This window comes from Pelobates fuscus, chromosome 7, assembly GCF_036172605.1.
Source record: "Pelobates fuscus isolate aPelFus1 chromosome 7, aPelFus1.pri, whole genome shotgun sequence".
In the NCBI taxonomy this organism is placed as follows: domain Eukaryota; kingdom Metazoa; phylum Chordata; class Amphibia; order Anura; family Pelobatidae; genus Pelobates; species Pelobates fuscus.
In genome coordinates this window covers 7,858,844-7,878,937 of record NC_086323.1, presented here as the reverse complement: position 1 = coordinate 7,878,937, position 20,094 = coordinate 7,858,844, and the positions used below count along the sequence as shown (strand labels likewise).

Genomic DNA, 20,094 nt, shown 5'->3' with positions numbered 1-20,094 from the left:
CTCCATCACCCAGCCTGGCCTAGCTCCCCCCTCCCCATCACCCAGCCTGGTCTAGCCCCCCCCCCCCCCCTCCATCACCCAGCCTGGTCTAGCCCCCCCCCCCCCTCCATCACCCAGCCTGGCCTAGCCCCCCCCCCCCCTCCATCACCCAGCCTGGCCTATCCCCCCTCCATCACCCAGCCTGGCCTATCCCCCCCTCCATCACCCAGCCTGGCCTAGCCCCCCCTCCACCCTCCATCACCCAGCCTGGCTTAGCCCCCCTGCAGGTCACTCTGTTTCCTGGTTGCGGCCTGGCAGTGAGAGGATCCCCGGTGTTTCCTGCCCCCGTGCCCCATGGCCGCGCTCCGGTTTTCCGCTAACCTGTCCTGGCTGTTCCCGGAGGTTCCCGAGCTGTCGGACCGGGTGGAGGCCGCGGTGGGAGCCGGTTTCCGGGCGGTGGAGCTGGCCTGGCCGAACGAACCGGACCGAGAGAGACTCCGGCGGCCATTACCGGGAGCCGGGCCCGGCTGGTCCTCACCAACACCCCCCCGGGTACCTACCGCCCCCCCAATACCCCCCGGGTACCTTCCGCCCCCCAATACCCCCCCGGGTACCTTCCCGCCCCCCAATACCCCCCCCGGGTACCTTCCGCCCCCCAATACCCCCCCCGGGTACCTACCGCCCCCCAATACCCCCCCGGGTACCTACCGCCCCCCCAATACCCCCCGGGTACCTACCGCCCCCCCGGGTACCTACCGCCCCCCCCCCCAGGTACCTACCGCCCCCCCAATACCCCCCGGGTACCTACCGCCCCCCCGGGTACCTTCCGCCCCCCAATACCCCCCGGGTACCTACCGCCCCCCCCCGGGTACCTACCGCCCCCCAATACCCCCCGGGGTACCTACCGCACCCCCCCCGGGTACCTTCCTCCCCCCCGGGTACCTACCGCACCCCCCCCCCCCGGGTACCTACCGCCCCCCCAATACCCCCCGGGTACCTACCGCCCCCCACATACCCACCGGTACCTACCTAATAACCACCTACCGCTCAATAACTACCTACCAATAACAACACCCCCGGGTACCTACCTAATAACCACCTACCGCCCCCCAACACCCCCCGGGTACACCTACCGTCTGATAATACCTACCGCCCCCCGTACCTACTGCTCTATAACTACCTACCTAATAACAACCCCCCCCTGGGTACACCTACCGCACTATAACTACCTACCTAATAACAACACCCCGCCGGGTACACCTACCGTCTGATAATACCTACCTACCGCCTCCCCTCAACACCCCCGGGTACTTACTGCAACACCCCCCGGGTACTTACCGCCTAATACCTACCAAATAACAACACCCCCCGGCTACCTACCGCTCTATAACTACCTAATAACAACACCCTCCCGGTTACCTACCGTCTGATAACTACCTACCGCCCCCCCAACACCCCCCGGGTACCTACCGCTCTATAACTACCTACCTAATAATCACCTACCGCTCAACACCCCCCCGGGTACCTACCGCTTAATAACTACCTACCTAATAACAACACCCCACGGGTACCTACCGTTTGATAATCTAATACCTACCGCCCCCCTCAACATCCCCCTGGGTACACCTACCGCTTAATACCTAATAACTACCTACCGCCCCCCCAACACCCAGCCGGGTACACCTACCGTCTGATAACTACCTACCTAATAACAACATCCCCCCGGGTACCTACCGCTCAATAATACCTACCTAATAACCACCTACCACCCAACACCCCCTCCGGGTACTTACCGCTTAATAACTACCTACCTAATAACAACACCCCCCGGGTACCTACCGTTTGATAATCTAATACCTACCGCCCCCCTCAACATCCCCCTGGGTACACCTACCGCTTAATACCTACCTAATAACTACCTACCGCACCCCCAATAATCCCCCCGGGTACCTACCGTCTGTTAATAACTACCTACCGCCCCCCAACACCCCACTGGGTACACCTACCGTCTGATAACTACCTACCGCCCCCTCAACACCCCCCGGGTACACCTACCATCTGATAACTACCTACCGCCCCCCCAACACCCCCCTGGGTACACCTACCGCACTATAACTACCTACCTAATAACAACACCCCGCCGGGTAACCTTCCGTCTGATAATACCTACCTACCGCCTCCCCTCAACACCCCCCGGGGTACTTACTGTAACACCCCCCGGGTACTTACCGCCTAATACCTACCTAATAACAACACCCCCCCGGGTACCTACCGCTCTATAACTACCTAATAACAACACCCTCCCGGTTACCTACCGTCTGATAACTACCTACCGCCCCCCCAACACCCCCCCGGGTACCTACCACTCTATAACTACCTACCTAATAACCACTTACCGCCCAACACCCCCCCGGGTACCTACCACTCAATAATACCTACCTAATAACCACCTACCGCCCAACACCCCCCCGGGTACCTACCACTCAATAATACCTACCTAATAACAACACCCCCCCACCCCGGGTACCTTCCGCTCTATAACTACCTACCTAATAACCACCTACCGCCCAACACCCCCCCCCGGGTACCTACCACTCAATAATACCTACCTAATGACCACCTACCACCCAACACCCCCGGGTACCTACCGCTTAATAACTACCTACCTAATAACAACACCCCCCGGGTACCTACCGTTTGATAATCTAATACCTACCGCCCCCTCAACATCCCCCTGGGTACACCTACCGCTTAATACCTAATAACTACCTACCGCCCCCAACACCCAGCCGGGTACACCTACCGTCTGATAACTACCTACCTAATAACAACACCCCCCGTACCTACCGTCTGATAACTACCTACCACCCCCCTTCAACACCCCCCGCGTACACATACGTCTGATAACTAACTACCTAATAACACCCCCCCCCCCCCCCGGGTACCTACCGCTTAATAATACCTACCGTCTGATAACTACCTACCTAATAACCACCTACCACCCAACACCCCCCGGGTACCTACCGCTTAATAACTACCTACCTAATAACAACACCCCCGGGTACCTACCGTTTGATAATCTAATACCTACCGCCCCCCTCAACATCCCCCTGGGTACACCTACCGCTTAATACCTAATAACTACCTACAACCCCCCCCAACACCCCCCTGGGTACACCTACCGCACTATAACTACCTACCTAATAACAACACCCCGCCGGGTACACCTACCGTCTGATAATACCTACCTACCGCCTCCCCTCAACACCCCCCGGGGTACTTACTGTAACACCCCCCGGGTACTTACCGCCTAATACCTACCTAATAACACCACCCCCCCAGGTACCTACCGCTCTATAACTACCTAATAACAACACCCTCCCGGTTACCTACCGTCTGATAACTACCTACCGCCCCCCCAACACCCCCCCCCCCGGGTACCTACCGCTCTATAACTACCTACCTAATAACCACCTACCGCCCAACACCCCCCCGGGTACTTACCACTCAATAATACCTACCTAATAACCACCTACCATCCAACACCCCCCCGGGTACCTTCCGCTTAATAACTACCTCCTAATAACAACACCCGTCGGGTACCTACCGTTTGATAATCTAATACCTACCGCCCCCTCAACATCCCCCTGAGTACACCTACCGCTTAATACCTAATAACTACCTACCGCCCCCCAACTCCCAGCCGGGTACACCTACCATCTGATAACTACCTACCTAATAACCACCTACCGCCCAACACCCCCGGGTACCTACCGCTCAATAATACCTACCTAATAACCACCTACCACCCAACACCCCCTCCGGGTACCTACCGCTTAATAACTACCTACCTAATAACAACACCCCCCGGGTACCTACCGTTTGATAATCTAATACCTACCGCCCCCCTTAACATCCCCCTGGGTACACCTACCGCTTAATACCTACCTAATAACTACCTACCGCCCCCCAACACCCCGCCGGGTACACCTACTGTCTGATAACTACCTACCTAATAACAACACCCCCCCGGGTACCTACCGTCTGATTACCTACCGCCCCCCCTCAACACCCCCCGGGTACACCTACCGTCTGATAACTAACTACCTAATAACACCCCCCCCCCGGGTACCTACCGCTTAATAATACCTACTGCCCCCCGGGTACCTACCATCTGATAACTACCTACCTAATAACCACCTACCGCCTGATAATCTGATACCTACCTAATAACAACATACCTACTGCCCCCCAACACCCCGCCGGGTAACTACCGCTTAATAACTACCTACCTAATAACAACAGCCCCCAGGGTACCTACCGCTCAATAATACCTACCTAATCACCACCTACCACCCAACACCCCCTAGGGTACCTACTGCTCAATAATACCTACCGCCCCCCCCAACCCCCCGGGTACCTACCGTCTGATAATAACTACCTACCGCCCAACACCCCCCGGTACACCTACCGCTCAATAACTACCTACCGCCCCCCCAATAACTACCTATTACCCCCCCCGGGGTAATAACTGGGAGCCGGGCCCGACTGGTCCTCACCAACACCCCCCCCGGGTGCACCTACCGTCTGATAATACCTATCTACCGCCCCCTACCACTCAATACCTACCTAATAACCAACTACCACCCAACACCACCCCGGGTACCTACCGCTCAATAATACCTACCTAATAACACCACCCCGGGTACCTACCGCTCAATTATACCTACCTAATAACCACATACCACCCAACACCACCCCGGGTACCTACCGCTCAATAATACCTACCTAATAACCACCCAACACCCCCCCGGGTACACCTACCACTCAATAACTACCTACTCCCCCCCGGGGTAATAACCGGGATCCGGGCCCGACTGGTCCTCACCAACACCCCCCCGGGTACACCTACCGTCTGATAATACCTACCTACCGCCTCCCCTACCGCTGAATACCTACCTAATAACCACCTACCACCCAACACCCCCTAGGGTACCTACCGCTCAATAATACCTACCTAATAACCACCTACCACCCAACACCCCCCCGGGTACCTACCGCTCAATAATACCTACCTAATAACCACCTACCACACAACACCCCCCAGGGTACCTACCGCTCAATAATACCTACCTAATAACCACCCAACACCCCCTAGGGTACTTACCACTCAATACCTACCTAATAACCACCTACTGCCCAACACCCCCTAGGGTACCTACCCCTCAATACCTACCTAATAACCACCTACCGCCCAACACTCCCTAGGGTACCTACTGCTCTTCCCCCCCCCCCCCGTACAAATGATATTAATTATTATATACCCAACCTCCTCCCCACGGATTAGTCATAGTGTGCCCAGCCTCTCTCCCCCTATTACCGATGCAGTACCCGGCCTCCCCCACCCAGGGATAAATCATACTGTACCCAGCCTCCACCCAGCGATAAAACATACTGTACCCAGCCGCCCTATAATCGCTATATAATCTGCTGGGTACCCAGCCCGGTATAATCGCTATATAATCTGCTGGGTACCCAGCCTGGTATAATCGCTATATAATCTGCTGGTACCCAACGTGGTATAATCACTATGTAATCTGCCGGGTACCCAGCGTGGTATAATCACTATATAATCTGCCATGTACCCAGCGTGGTATAATCACTATATATTCTGCAGGGTACCCAGCGTGGTATAATCACTATAGATTCTGCAGGGTACCCAGCGTGGTATAATCACTATGTAATCTGCCAGGTACCCAACGTGGTATAATCACTATATATCCTGCTTGGTACCCAGCCCGGTATAATCACTATATATTCTGCCGGGTACCCAACGTGGTATAATCACTATGTAATCTGCCAGGTACCCAGCGTGGCATAATCACTATATAATCTGCCAGGTACCCAACGTGGTATAATCACTATGTAATCTGCCAGGTACCCAGCGTGGCATAATCACTATATAATCTGCCAGGTACCCAACGTGGTATAATCGCTATATAATCTGCCGGGTACCCATCCCAGTATAATCACTATATAATCTGCTGGGTACCCAACGTGTTATAATCGCTATATAATCTGCCAGGTACCCAACGTGGTATAATCGCTATATAATCTGCCGGGTACCCAACATAGTATAATCGCTATATAATCTGCCGGGTACCCAGCCCAGTATAATCGCTATAGGATCTGCTGGGTACCCAACGTGGTATAATCACTATATAATCTGCCGGGTATCCAGTGTGGTATAATCACTATATAATCTGCAGGTACCCAACATGGTATAATCGCTGTATAATCTGCCAGGTACCCTACGTGGTATAATCGCTATATAATCTGCCGGGCACCAAGCATGGTATAATCACTATATATTCTGCCGGGTACCCAGCCCGATATAATCACTATATATTCAGCAGGGTGCCCAACGTGGTATAATCGCTATATAATCTGCCAGGTACCTAATGTGGTATAATCGCTATATAATCTGCCGGGTACCCAGTGTGCTATAATCGCTATATAATCTGCCGGGTACCCAGCCAAGTATAATCGCTATAGAATCTGCTGGGTACCCAGCATGGTATAATCACTATATAATCTGCAGGTACCCAACGTGGTATAATCTGCCAGGTACCCAACGTGGTATAATCGCTATATATTCTGCCGGGTACCCAGCATGGTATAATAGCTATATAAAGATATAGCTGCCCATCCCATGTGTTCCCTATTAAGGGTTAATAAGTATAGGGGTGTATATAAAAAATACCCCTTTCTGTCTCATTAGAGATATCTTTGCCAGAAGCTCAAGGAAGCAGGCTGAAGGGTCAGTGTTAGGACGTTGGCTGGGTGATGGAGGGGAGGGGGGGGAGGCCAGGCTGGGTGATGGAGGGGAGGGGGGGGAGGCCAGGCTGGGTGATGGAGGGGAGGGGGGGGAGGCCAGGCTGGGTGATGGAGGGGAGGGGGGGGAGGCCAGGCTGGGTGATGGAGGGGAGGGGGGGAGGCCAGGCTGGGTGATGGAGGGGAGGGGGGAGGGCTAAGCCAGGCTGGGTGATGGAGGGTGGAGGGGGGGGGGCTAGGCCTTGACGTTGGCAGGCGGGCATTCCCTCCAATGGCCATTGGAGCAACTAAATGACCTCCATTTGTCTAAATATACATAGGGATTAAGGAGAAAGCGCAAGTAACATTTTCTTTTCTTTGGTTTTTACTATATATTAGGGCTGATGTGTATTGTAGTCCTTGCTGCTGGCCCAGCAGTAATGGGACTAAGCTCAGGACTTCGCTTTTTGTATTTGTAATAGCTATATAAACTTTTCTTCTATGTTGTTTTTAAAAACAAATATATTGTATATCCCCCCTCCCTCCTTACCTGTGGCTTGGGAGAGAGAGACATTGCTTTCCATCCCTGGTGGTCCCAGTGGTGAGAGTGAACTCTAACTTGCAGTTTAGGCTAGAGTTCACTCTCGTGAGAGCGGAGCGTTGCCATGGTAACCGCGGCAACGCTCCAAGTTCGCAAGAGGAGAACCCGAAGAGCTCCCCCGGGTCTTCTCTCCCCTGCCGGCTGCCAGCAGAGTGTGAGGGAATCTGATCTCCCCTCGCCCCCACTGTCTGCAGTATCGGCAATATCAGTATCTTTATAAGCCGCTACCAATATTGCTGAAAATGCAGAATATCGACCGATAATATCGGCCAGACCGATAATCGTTCGATCCCTAATCTGCAGGTTACCCAGGAGAATATCATGGCGTTGATGGCAATGGAGAGTTAAAACTGTAGCTGAGCTTAATTTTTTAATTAAAGAATCGTAATCAGAGTTTTTGGGGTGGGAGGCAGGAAATGAGAAGATAAAGAGGGTGAAGTGATTCTTATCTTCCTCCCAAATCTGTTTTTATGGAAGAGAAAAGAAGGCTTTATCATGCTTCAAAATCGTATTTAATTCAAGATTTATTCGAAAAAGCAATCTCATTTTAATTGTATGTTTTTTTCTCCTTGTTGAATTTCAAAGTAAATGTTGCATAAAACGACAAAAACAGGAGACGTGTTATGGCTGGGTAATAGCAGTTACTAATCCCACAACTCTAATCCTCTAATCAGATTCCAGACAATATTAATCCAGGTGTTAATAGGTCACCACGAGTGTTCACAGATTTCTTTCCTTGCTTGGTAAAGGATATAGGAGGCAGGGAAACTTGCACATGGACAGGCTAATGGAAGTTTCACTGCAGGGAACCTACAATCCGGAGAGCTGGGGCTCGGTGCTGTACCTGGGCGGCAAGATGAATTCCGAGCTGGACTGGACCTGGCTGTCAGCTGGGCGAAGGATCTAGGCTGCCAGAGGTATTCCTATTAGTGCCTACATTAAATCCAACTCGGCATAACTTTACTGAGAGACCCAGGCAACAGCCATTATGTCCTGGGAGTGCATTGGTGCCCACCCAATAATGTAATTAAACTATTTTTGAACAGTTGTGTGTGTCAGTGTCTATATCTGTGTATCTGTATGTGTGTCAGGGTATGTATATATGTGTCTGTATGTTTGTTAGTATATAAATCTGTGTGTCTCTGTGTATATGCATGTGTGTGTGCGCGCGCATCTGTGTGTCAGTGTATGTATTCTTAAGTGTGTCAGTGTATCTGCATGTTTGTGAGTATGTGTATATGCGCATGTGTGTCAGAGTATGTATCATTAAGTGTGTCGGTGTATGTATATTTGTATCTGCATGTGTGTATCTGTGTCTCAGAGTATGTATCTGTGTGTCAAGATAAGTATCTGTGCGTGAGGATGCGTGTCAGTCTGTATCTGCATGTTTATGAGTATAGGTATATGTGTGTGTCAGATACATACCCTGACACACAGATGCACACCCTGACAAACATGTAGATACACAGACACACTCTCTCTTGTGTGCGCTTGCTCCTTCACTAAACAGCAATTTCAAGTCTCACAAAATGTAATAGTTTTATTTATAAACACCTCACCTAGGCAAAAAATAATGGGGGTTTAGTTACACTATATGATCATACGTTGCATAAGCCTGCCTCAATGTACCCCATTCTCGGCAGGTCCTACTCTCACAGCCTAATGTCTGCTTTTATGAAATCAATCCACTTACTTGGGAAATACTTCCTTACTGGAATGAGGAACCTGTGACACCAAGCGACTGCATTTACCCGAACATGGTTACATTATAGGGTGCTGCTGGGGCCAATTTATACAACATGTTTGTTTACCTAGGTAAGGTGTTTTAAAATAAACTATTCCATTCAATGAGATTGAAATTGCTGTTTAGTGAATGAGTGAGTGCACTGAATCTTGTATGTTGTATGAATTGGCCCCAGCAGCACCCTATAATGTATGCATGTTCAGTTTTATATGTATATATGTATCCATACTATTGGACTGCTAATACATCTGATATGTGTTATACTCTACAAAATAAATAGTCATGCCAGTCTCAGATTGCACATTCTCCTATATATTGCTGTATCCCTAATAAATTACACAAGGCTCTCGCATTCAGGATGTGCCTTACATGCAGGATTTATTGCCAGAGCGGTGGTTTTGGTGTTTCAATGTCGTCATCTCTTACAGAATTCATGTCATGGCAGGACGGGTGCCTGCAGGGATGCAGAGACAATGCGTAGAGAACGAGATGGAAAACACTTTCATTGAGAACCTGAGATATGCCGCAGATGTCTTCAGTCAGGTATGTGACACATTACGACCACGGTTCTTATTCCTAAAGCAGCCACGAGGTATAAGGAAATTAGCATTACTTTAAATCCTCCCACCACAATACACGGAGGTCATGTAATGTGTCTAAGTGTTTGAGTTTGTGTCACTGTACATGAACCCCTTAAGGACACATGACTTGTGTGACACATGACTTGTGTGACATGTCATGATTCCCTTTTATTCCAGAAGTTTGGTCCTTAAGAGGTTAAGGCCATCTAGGCAGTTGTATTTTATAGGGTGCTGTTCCCCCTAATAAAAACCTTGACCTATCGCTGCACCTGGAGTATTGCCTGATTTTATCATCTTTCTTGGTGAATGCTAGGATGGTGGTATCCACATCTCGTGGGCTCTTTGTTGGTGGATAGGCAGCAACGTAAGGTGGAACTCAAGTGCAATGTCTTTTATTTCCCTCCTCGTTTGAAACAAGTAACTGTCCCCTCCATTACACTCCCACGTTAAGCTAATGTTATGGATGAAATCTGGTACAATGTATTTTCATTTTTGCCTTCTATTATTGTGGCGAAAGTGACCTCGCCACTGGTTTTTGGAGGGGCCTGTTTGCCAGCCTCCTGCCCTGCGACTATGGCCCTGGGATGTATTGCCCTTCTAGGAACTGATTTGGGCATATTGTATTTTATTATGCTGCTGCTGGCCCTTTAAGAACCATCTGGGGACATACTGTGGAGTTACTGGGTGGCCACCATTTCATGTATCAGAGGCACATGTACCGGAGGATTGGAGGAAGGCAGATGTTGTTCCTATATTTAAAAAGGGTTCAAAATCCTTGCCTGGAAATCATAGACCTGTGAGCTTAACTTCTGTGACTGGGAAATTATTTGAACGGCTATTAAGGGATACTATTCAGGAATTCATTGGGAAGAACTGTGTTATTAGCAATAATCAGCATGGTTTTATGAAACATAGGTCATGTCAAACTAACCTAATTGCATTCTACGAAGAAGTAAGTAGAAATATAAATCAGGGTGTTGCAGTGGATGTGATCTACTTGGATTTTGCCAAGGCATTTGATACGGTTCCTCACAATAGGCTAGTCTTCAAACTAAAAGAAATTGGTCTAGATGAATATTCTTGTTCTTGGGTAGAACATTGGCTTAAGGATAGAGTACAGCGAGTTGTCATAAATGGTACATTTTCAAGCTGGACAAAAGTGGTAAGTGGTGTCCCTCAGGGTTCTGTTTTGGGACTGCTTCTATTTAACATATTTATAAATGATCTTGAAATGGGCATTGAAAGCCATGTATCAGTGTTTGCAGATGACACAAAACTTTGTAAAGTAATAAAATGTGAGCAGGATATTGCCTTGCTGCAGAGGGATTTGGATAGATTGGGGGACTGGGCACTAAAATGGCAGATGAAATTTAACGTAGAAAAATGCAAAGTTATGCACTTCGGGGTTAAGAATGCACAAGCAATTTAGACCCTAAATGGTAGTGAACTAGGGATAACCACACACGGGAAGGATTTTTGAATTGTTATAGACAACAAATTAGGCAGCAATATGCAATGTCAATCTGCCGTTGCTAAGGCCAGTAAGGTTTTGTCATGTATAAATAGGGGCATAAATTCTCGAGATGAAAATATAATTTTGCCTCTTTATAAATCGCTGGTAAGACCACACCTTGAATATGCTGTGCAATTTTGGGCACCTGTTCTAAAGAAGGATATCATGGCACTAGAAAAAGTGCAGAGACGAGCTACAAAATTGATAAAAGGAATGGAGCATTTTAGTTATGAAGAAAGGTTAAAAAATGTAAATCTCTTCAGTTTGGAAAAACGGCGCCTTAGAGGGGATATGATAACATTATACAAATATATTCGGGGCCAGTACAAACCATTATCTGGAAATCTATTCATAAACAGGGCTATACATAGGACACGAGGTCACACATTTAGGCTTGAAGAAAGGAGATTTCATCTAAGGCAAAGAAAAGGTTTTTTTACAGTAAGAGCAATAAGGATATGGAATTCATTGCCGGAAGAGGTGGTTTTGTCAGAGTCTATACAGATGTTTAAATTGCAATTGGATAAATACTTGCAAAAACATAACATACAGGGATACAATTTCTAATTAGTGGGGTAATAGCTGCTTGATCCAAGGAGACATCTGACTGCTATTTTGGGGTCAAGAAGGAATTTTTTCCTAGTTTGTTGCAAAATTGGAAGCGCTTCAGACTGGGTTTTTTGCCTTCTTTTGGATCAACAGCAAAACATATGTGAGGAAGGCTGAACTATGTAACTATGTAACTATGGTGAGAACAATGGATGGCGGCCATTTTAACTCACAGACACTGTTTGGACTTTTCTACACGGTGCCATCTCACCGTTATTTGGTGCACAAAGACATCGTGCAGTTGTTTTAAACTATACAACAGGGGACACATTATACAGTAATTATTTTTCATATAGCCTGTATATGTTCTGCAGAATCTGCATTAAACTGTATCTTCCAAACTACTGAACGGATCTGGGTGAATTTTGGATATGTGGTTCACCCAGATCCCCCGGTTCCGAGGATATATATATCATATAGATATATTTTATGGGTTATTGCATGTTTTGGGGTCCCTGTGATATGTTTTATAAAACTGTATTTCTCTGTCTGTGATAATTATATTACCCATTGTGTTCAGTAATCATATCACAGGCAGAGGGGAGGATTTTGTGTGGGAGTGTGTATTGTACGGATTGATTGGTTGTTCTGTAAACCCTGTGGGCAGTACTATGTTTGTGGATTGGGAATAAAGGAGGCTGTATGTGCCAGTACAGTCAGTTCTGCTTGATCCTCAAACTAAGTGTCTCGTTATTGGGGGAATTGGATTGGATGCTGATTGCCAGGAGTGTAAGCGGATTGTATGCTTTTCCTGTTCAGCTGTTTACAGCATTCATATGCTTGAGCGTTCGTATGCTTTTCCGGTTCGGTGGTTGTGGTGTCTGCTGCAGTGCTTGGAGTCCTCAGGAAGCACTAGGAGCATCCTTCAACGGAGGTACCCAGTCGGGGTGCCGGTCGATCCGTTACAATTATAAATTTTTTTCCGTTTTGAGAATGTATTCATACTCATTATTGTACAAATAAAGATGAAAAATCTTTTAATAAACATGGGCCACTAACCTTTTTATTACCTAAAGGCAACAAAACAAAAGCTCCATGGATTGGGTTTCCAAGTTCTTACCTTATTATTTTATTTTATTGTTTAATATTGACGCATCTAACATCACAAGAACAGTTACAGAGAAGGAAACAATAGTGACATGTTGTGCTTTGATTTTGACATGGAGAATCACATATTGCAAAGTTTGAAATGTGAATACATTGATAACATATTCATCGTATAGATAATCTAACTGGGAAAAAAATCAACTTCTCAAGTTTGTCGTCTTTGCAGAATGAAACATTTATTCCCCTTGTCGGGAGGATCAATTTCTTATTATTTGTATTAATACGTATTGGCAGCGAGAAGGAATAATACCTACAATATCCTGTCTACACAGGCTGGGCTGTTGGGGCTCATAGAACCCATAAACTGTCGTATCACCGACCCTCGCTATTTCCTGAATACCCCACAGCAAGGTGAGTGTTACCCTCAAACCAAGTGGACTGTTAAAGCAGAAGTAAAGCTTACACTCTAGGTAAATATTGATGACAATTTACCGACCAGGACGTTGTCAGCTTGATTGTAGAGCAGACTGTCAGTCTGAATTTCCAAATTAACATTTATAATTACTTTTCAGCTGCATCTATCCTGGAGAAAGTTGGAAGGCCCAACCTGAAGATGCAGATGGTCAGTACTAATCGTGCGATTAATCATGCAGTAAATGTAACATTTGGATAGGAGATAGGGAGGTGTCCCAGTCACCCCGGAGTATTAAGGGATTTGGAAACGTTCCCTTCATAATACCCACCGTGCCATGTAGAGGACGTGAGAAGAGGTAGACATTTCACTGCTCCCCCTCCCGTTTAATAAGGGGCCCTGGGACCTACTCCCAGCCTGTTGCCTATGTATTTATTTTTAGAACCAGTGTTTATAGAATTTAATTCTTGGGCAATATCTGCACAATTGTACCCCAATTTAGCTTTGTTAGGCTTGGGTTCAAGTTGTCCTCAGTTGAGCTGCTTGTTTCAATCAGACTGAAGGAAGCAAGCTTAGTCCATAAAACAGATATAGGAAATGTTGGCGATTTGCTGACTTCCTGTCCTGTATAAAGTGTTCCAGCATTGAGTAGGTACGGGGAATTTTACCTTCTGTATACTATTTAATACAATGTAAACCGGTGACTTCTAGCCTCTAACAGAAATCGTTCACATCACAGGAGGATGAATAGTGCCCCATGATTGTCCCCTTTATAGTTTCTTACATAATTTATGGAATGGTATCCATCACCTATTTTTTTAAATTGGAAGATTCTTCTCTATTACCCCAACAAGCAGTATTAACCTGTGCACTTTGTGTATGTCAGGATCTCTATCACTGGCAGATAATGGATGGCAATCTCACCCAGAATATTAAGACCTTCTTTCCTTTGATTGGTGAGTGACCGTCAGAACCAACCATTAATGAACTTTATCACAACAATGAAAAAAATAGGGGGCTGTGAATTGTGAGATCCTGAAAGCTCTCCTTTTAGGAATGCTTGAAAGGTGGGACAAAGGGTTTATTCATTAGTGAATTGGAAACCAAATGGAAACATTTGGGCCCAAACATCTGAAAAACATTGAACTGGGATTCTGTTTTCAGTGCAGCCAATTATCACAAATAACTGTGTAGTAGATCAAGACATTCACTAACTGCAGAGTGACAAACAGGCACTATGTCACAGACCCCAATGTACAGGTTCCAAATCTGGGCTAAATCTAACATCATGATTAGCCCCAATAAAAGATTAAGTGCTGGCAGACAATGCAATGTTACATGGGTTCCTCAGACACTTGGTATACGAGGAGGGGAACAATGGGAATTGAGGGCACGCTCAGAACACACATTTCTAAGCAGTATTGCTGCCGCACAGACCAAAATCTATACAAAATACAGCTAAAGAAACAGTGCACACAAACACACAGTGTCACATGTTATAAGGTTACTCAAAATCACCTATCTACGCAAACAAATACCATATGGCCATATTGTGTTAAGCCCACTACTAGGTCACTGTACCCCAATATCGGTGGGGCCATATTGTGTTAAGCCCACTACTAGGTCACTGTACCCCAATATCGGTGGTAAAATTTAAAACTGTTTTTGTGCGCGTTCTTTCTTTAACTGAATTTTGCAATTTTAGAGAATATCCTGTCTGTTTTGGTTATCAGGTGGTCTTGTGGCCCCCAATACAGAGTGTTTGGTCTTTGACTCCCAGTGAGACAGCTTCTATTTCAGACTTCAGTTTAGAATTGTCCCAGAGATAATTTGCTGAATTGGTTAGAGAAAATGCACCCTGCGTGAGGGCTTGGCAGAACAGCTATAGCATACCATTTACAATAGTTTTTCAGTTTTTTGTTTAAACATGTTTCTTGTAGTTAGAAAAACATTATCACAGTAATTAGCTCCATAAAATAAGTTAAAACTTATTTATGTGCCATTGATTCACTTAAATGTTATTTCCCGGTTATTACAGTGGCTGCGATTTCTAACCCTTGAGACCAAGTCTCGCTCTGGTCTTCCATAGGTTTCTCTTGTGTGGAATGCGGTTATTAAACTACAAAAAAATTAAGTAACAGAACCATAATACGAGAAAATATATCAGAAAGTTCCCAACGAGAGAGAAATGTTTTTACTGTAACACTGAAGATACATAATTTCTTATATTAAATTATACGGCTGCCACGATGCACCTGATTATTAACCTTGTGATAAAATGCTGTGAAATGATAGAAATTAGCAGACCGCATATCACAGGGTGTTATAATCCAACGTCTGATTATAGAGGATTAGTATAATTGAATGGAGAAGATTGGAGAGTGGTGTCAAATCATGGCCTCCTAGCTAGTCACAGAATCTCCCTATGGGAAATCTAGTCCACCCTGTCTCCGGACCTCCAGCATGCTCAGACAGCAGAATCTTATTGCAAACACACTATAAAGCAGTACCAGTGCCGATCTCCTGTTTACAGCAACCTTTGTGTGCAGGTCATGTTCAGATTGCTCAAGTCCCCCACCGGAATGAGCCAGACAGTCCCGGGGAGCTGAACTATGTGTATCTCTTTGACCTGCTGCAGGAACTCGGATACCAAGGTTATGTAGGCTGCGAATACAAGCCGCGAGGTGAGTGGCTGTGACCTGTCTTGTGCCTAGTAACAGGTCCCCAGGTCCCTGAACGAGCTGCACACAGCTTGGAGTAAAACACAGGTCGTCATTAGCATTATTTATACTTTGTCGCGTGGCGGTTTGACCTCACATTCTAAATGGAGGGTTCGATAGTTCATAGCCGGTCTATGTCTCTGGCTGTTTGAGACTGATGGGAGTCACACTCCAGGGCAGAAAGCTTTGATTTGCAGCTGCTATGATTAAAGATGAGTCCTATTACTTATAAGCTGCAGAAGGGGCAGTGGATTTAGCAGTGTTCTGTTCTAAAAGGGAGGCGAAAGTACTAAAAGAGGGTAAATCACCTTGGGAACCAGGGGAACCAACAGTCACATTCCATTGGTGACTACTCCCATCTGCTCCCCTTTTTAATTTTTGTAGCACGTTTTAGAAGAGGGCTCTAATAACTCCCCCAGATACCTCTCAGCAATGGAGGGTGGTCAGAAGTAATGATAGCAGCTACCACCTGGGAGTGTAACTCCTATCAGTCTTGGACAGAAATTTACATCCCTCTGCTGTACTAACAAGGAAGAACCGCAATGAGTAATGTGAATGCATCGGCGAACGTGTACATGTGTGTAGGCAAGTATATCAGTGTGCAGTTTGTGTGCGTTCCAATATACAGAGAACAATCTCTGGAACTCTGCCTGTTATAAACCAAAAAACAAATAAAAAAAAGTATTAGAAAGAAAAAAAATAAACCTATATATACGGCATTCTGAATCAGTGGGAATTGGCACAGCTCCCAGTACCTGGGTCTGGGAGGGGGATTATAAGGGTTTGTCATCGTTTCGCACAGTGAATCATGTTCGATGTTCTTGGCCGATCTAGTTAACTGAGCAGCCATTTTGATTTGTGGTTTAACATTTGACAGAGTGAAGCTGTACTGCAGATTTACTACTTATGTAGTTGATGGTTACTGAAACAAGCTGCCAGTCACCCAGTAATGTGTGCACATTACTCTAGCTCTGCAAAGCTTGTGGCAGCTTCCAATCCACCTTTAATGGTGTGATTTTATTTTCCAGGGGACACACTGTCTGGACTCGGCTGGATGGAGACTTATTGCAAAGAGTGTGACAGCCAAGATAAGTCTCAGTAAAAGCATTTGGAATCAAATTCACGACTTTTCACAAATCCAGGAGAGGAACGAAGCGGCGAAGCACGTCCAAATATACCGGGGGTATTATCTAGTGAGAGCACTCATTATTCCCTGTGTCGATTTAGAAGAGGCAGCCAACGCTCCAGTGAATGATTACCGCTTGCTTGCCGTCCGCAGAGTTTTCCGGAAGGCTTGTTTTGTTATGAGATGCCCTCCTGTGATCACAATTTACACTGGTAGAGAAATTAAAACTGATTAACAGAAACCTTGAATGTAGAAGATATTTATTTAATAATTAGGAATTCTCTATTCAATTTACACATTTATATAAAAACTTACATCTTGTAATTAACTTCACAATTGGCCTCATTTTCCAGTTTAAAAGAAACAGTTGCAGGGAGATTGCTCAAGTTCATAAATGTAGTTGTTCTAGTCTTTCTGTTCCCATCACTTACGATATCTGTTCATTCACTGTGAGATTTGAAGTGACCACTGAGAATTCTCTCTGGGGACCACAACTGTCCCCCAAGCCGTGACAGTGCAAACGTTTCTCTGGGGCCCACGTGTGTGATGGGATCCTGACGTCCATACACCGCCCTCGTTTCAGCCAACATAACTGTCCACTTGGAAAGTCCACACCAAAGCTTGGGCCTGTACAGCCGCTCCTTAGCTTGGATTGCTGGAGATTAGGAGTGTTGAGGGGCATCAAAGCAATCCACTCCACAAGTTGAAGCAGGCCGTGTTAATAACGGACTCCAGGTGATGATATGTTGACACGAGCTGCGGCAATGGACTCTCACTATTCTGCGGCTGCTCGGGAAATGGCTCTCTGAACACCACCTTAAGGCTCTGTCATCAGGTAAACAAAATGGAACAAATGTAAGAAAAAGAGAATTCCTTGTTTAAATACACCCGTTACTACATAAACTTGTGGAAAGGCGAACACTGGAAAGACAAGTCCAATGGAAGGTAAATTCAGTCACTCGCCAACCTTTCCTGCAAAACTACAATAGCAATAAATATATATCACAGAGCTATATCTTGGTACTACATATCCCATAATGCTCAGCAGTGATGTAAGCCACCAATACTACACAGCATGAAATATAACCCATGCCACAGCAGCCCGGTATCTACAGTGTATATTTAGATTTGAATGACAGGAACATATGACAGGTAAAAGTAAATTTTATCCTTCCCTCTAGTTTATCATCTACAGCCCACATGAGAGAATGTGCCTTTTGGTTAGCGCAAGATGTGGCAATGTGTGATGAGAAATACACTGCTCAGATCCCCCCTGCTGCCCACTAATAACAGGTAGAGAGGGTCACATAATTTCCAATTAGGGGTGTCAGCACTAGAGATGACCTACTGTGTTTACATTAAGACATGTAAAGGGCTACTGGGAGATGGCACAAGGAGAGAGACAGCTTAGATTGTTCAGAAATGCTAAATGATTCCAACACTGGTGCAATACATGGGTTGTTTACCCAGAAACCATGACGATAACATATTAAAGCACCATAACCACTACAGTTCAGAGATCCTGTGGGTGATATGATGCTGGTTTATGTTCATACAGAACACCCCTGTTTTATTTAGTGTATATATTGTCACATCTGGGCGTATATCTGTGTGTTCATATAAAGTCATGGCAGTTATTTTGGATACTACCAAGCAATAAGTTAGTTTAAGTACAAAGTGATCCATAGAATTGCTGGAATCTTTTCTTGATCTATACAAGTGCTGGGAATTCTGAGTGCTTGTCTTGCTGGGAGCATTGTGTTGCTTGCTGTAGCTCTTTCTGGTGACATTTACAGGAGAGTTTACAGTTCCAGGCAAGAATTAAATGTTCTGCACATTGTGCACGGGGTTGAAACAAAGATCAAATGTGGCTTTTAATAAATGAGAAAAAACACAGCTTAATTACCAACATACTTATTTTCTCCACAGAGAATAAAATAGACATAATGAAGAACAAAAGATCAAATGAAGAAATCAGTGGGGCTTGGACGACAGTACAGCAGCCGACTTCTGAGCCAGTCTGTAATTATTTACTGAACTCTATGAGTGAAATGTCAGCTGCTGTACTCTCGCTGCGTACACACGATTATTCGACTCTCGAATTGACTCTGCACGTTAATAACTCACCGTTTTGCCAGAATGAGAGTCTAGGAAAACCAGAACGAAGCAGTCAGTGAATTTCTGATTAAGCACAACCTACAGATAAGCGGAGAGGACAAATGATTAAGACATGCTCAGACATTGCTTGAAATTAGAACTAATAATACTTTAGTTACATGGTGAATGTCTATATTTTAAGAAGCGATTTACAATAATATATGTATGTGTGCTTAAAGGCTCACTCTAGCCTTTTGTTATCTTTCAGTTTTTGTTTATTTCTTCATAGTGCCCTACAGAGCGATGGTTAATATTCCCCCTCCCCCATTCTGTAAAATAAAGATATGACCTAACTGCAGCCCAGCACCAGGCGAGAGTCTCCACTCATGGTCCAATTATATGTTTCTCAGAGGGAAGCATTTAATCAGGCCGTTTTACCGGCGCAGAGCTCATGCGCTCCCTCTGAACTGGCGTGGGGAGAGATACAGTGAGGGACAACTGAACTAACTAAATGTAGGGAGATGGAAAGGTTTAAAATGTGTCATATTTGGTGTGTCTGTTTGCAATACAGTGTAAAATGTAGAGAACTCCTGACTGGGACTATAAACGTTTCCTCTAAAATGCTGAAAGCTAAACGATGCTCACAGCAAGCTGGTCATGCTGGTCCTGGTGGTTGGAGTAACCCTTTATAGAGACTCCGTAAATCACCGTACTCAGTACGAGAACCACTTACCAGATACTGGGTGCTATTGTCGGGGCTGTTGAAATGGCGGCAGCTTTGAGGAAACCGGCTCAGGAGGACTTTAATGAGACTCTGATACCACTGTGTGCTCATAGAGAGGAGGAATTCCT

The 20,094-nt window shown here is 46.0% G+C and overlaps 2 protein-coding genes across 2 annotated transcripts in view; one reads left to right on the top strand and one right to left on the bottom strand.

The window, feature by feature from the left end:
* Positions 1 to 286: 286 nt before the first annotated feature.
* HYI (hydroxypyruvate isomerase (putative)) lies at positions 287 to 17,393 on the top strand. Its single transcript, XM_063427660.1, is given in 9 exon segments — positions 287 to 499; positions 502 to 531; positions 8,199 to 8,310; positions 9,566 to 9,680; positions 13,220 to 13,298; positions 13,460 to 13,509; positions 14,186 to 14,255; positions 15,849 to 15,983; positions 17,048 to 17,393. Coding segments are annotated over 9 exon segments (831 nt in total). The 5' UTR covers positions 287 to 333; the 3' UTR covers positions 17,122 to 17,393.
* Positions 17,394 to 17,409: 16 nt separating this feature from the next.
* SZT2 (SZT2 subunit of KICSTOR complex) overlaps positions 17,410 to 20,094 on the bottom strand; it is a 127,940-nt gene continuing 125,255 nt past the window's right edge. Inside the window, exons 70-72 of the mRNA XM_063427658.1 lie at positions 19,976 to 20,092; positions 19,273 to 19,341; positions 17,410 to 17,970 (exon numbers count right to left, since the gene is read on the bottom strand). Coding sequence (XP_063283728.1) covers positions 17,827 to 17,970; positions 19,273 to 19,341; positions 19,976 to 20,092 — 330 coding nt within the window. The 3' untranslated portion in view covers positions 17,410 to 17,826. The remainder of the gene's footprint in view (positions 17,971 to 19,272; positions 19,342 to 19,975; positions 20,093 to 20,094) is intronic.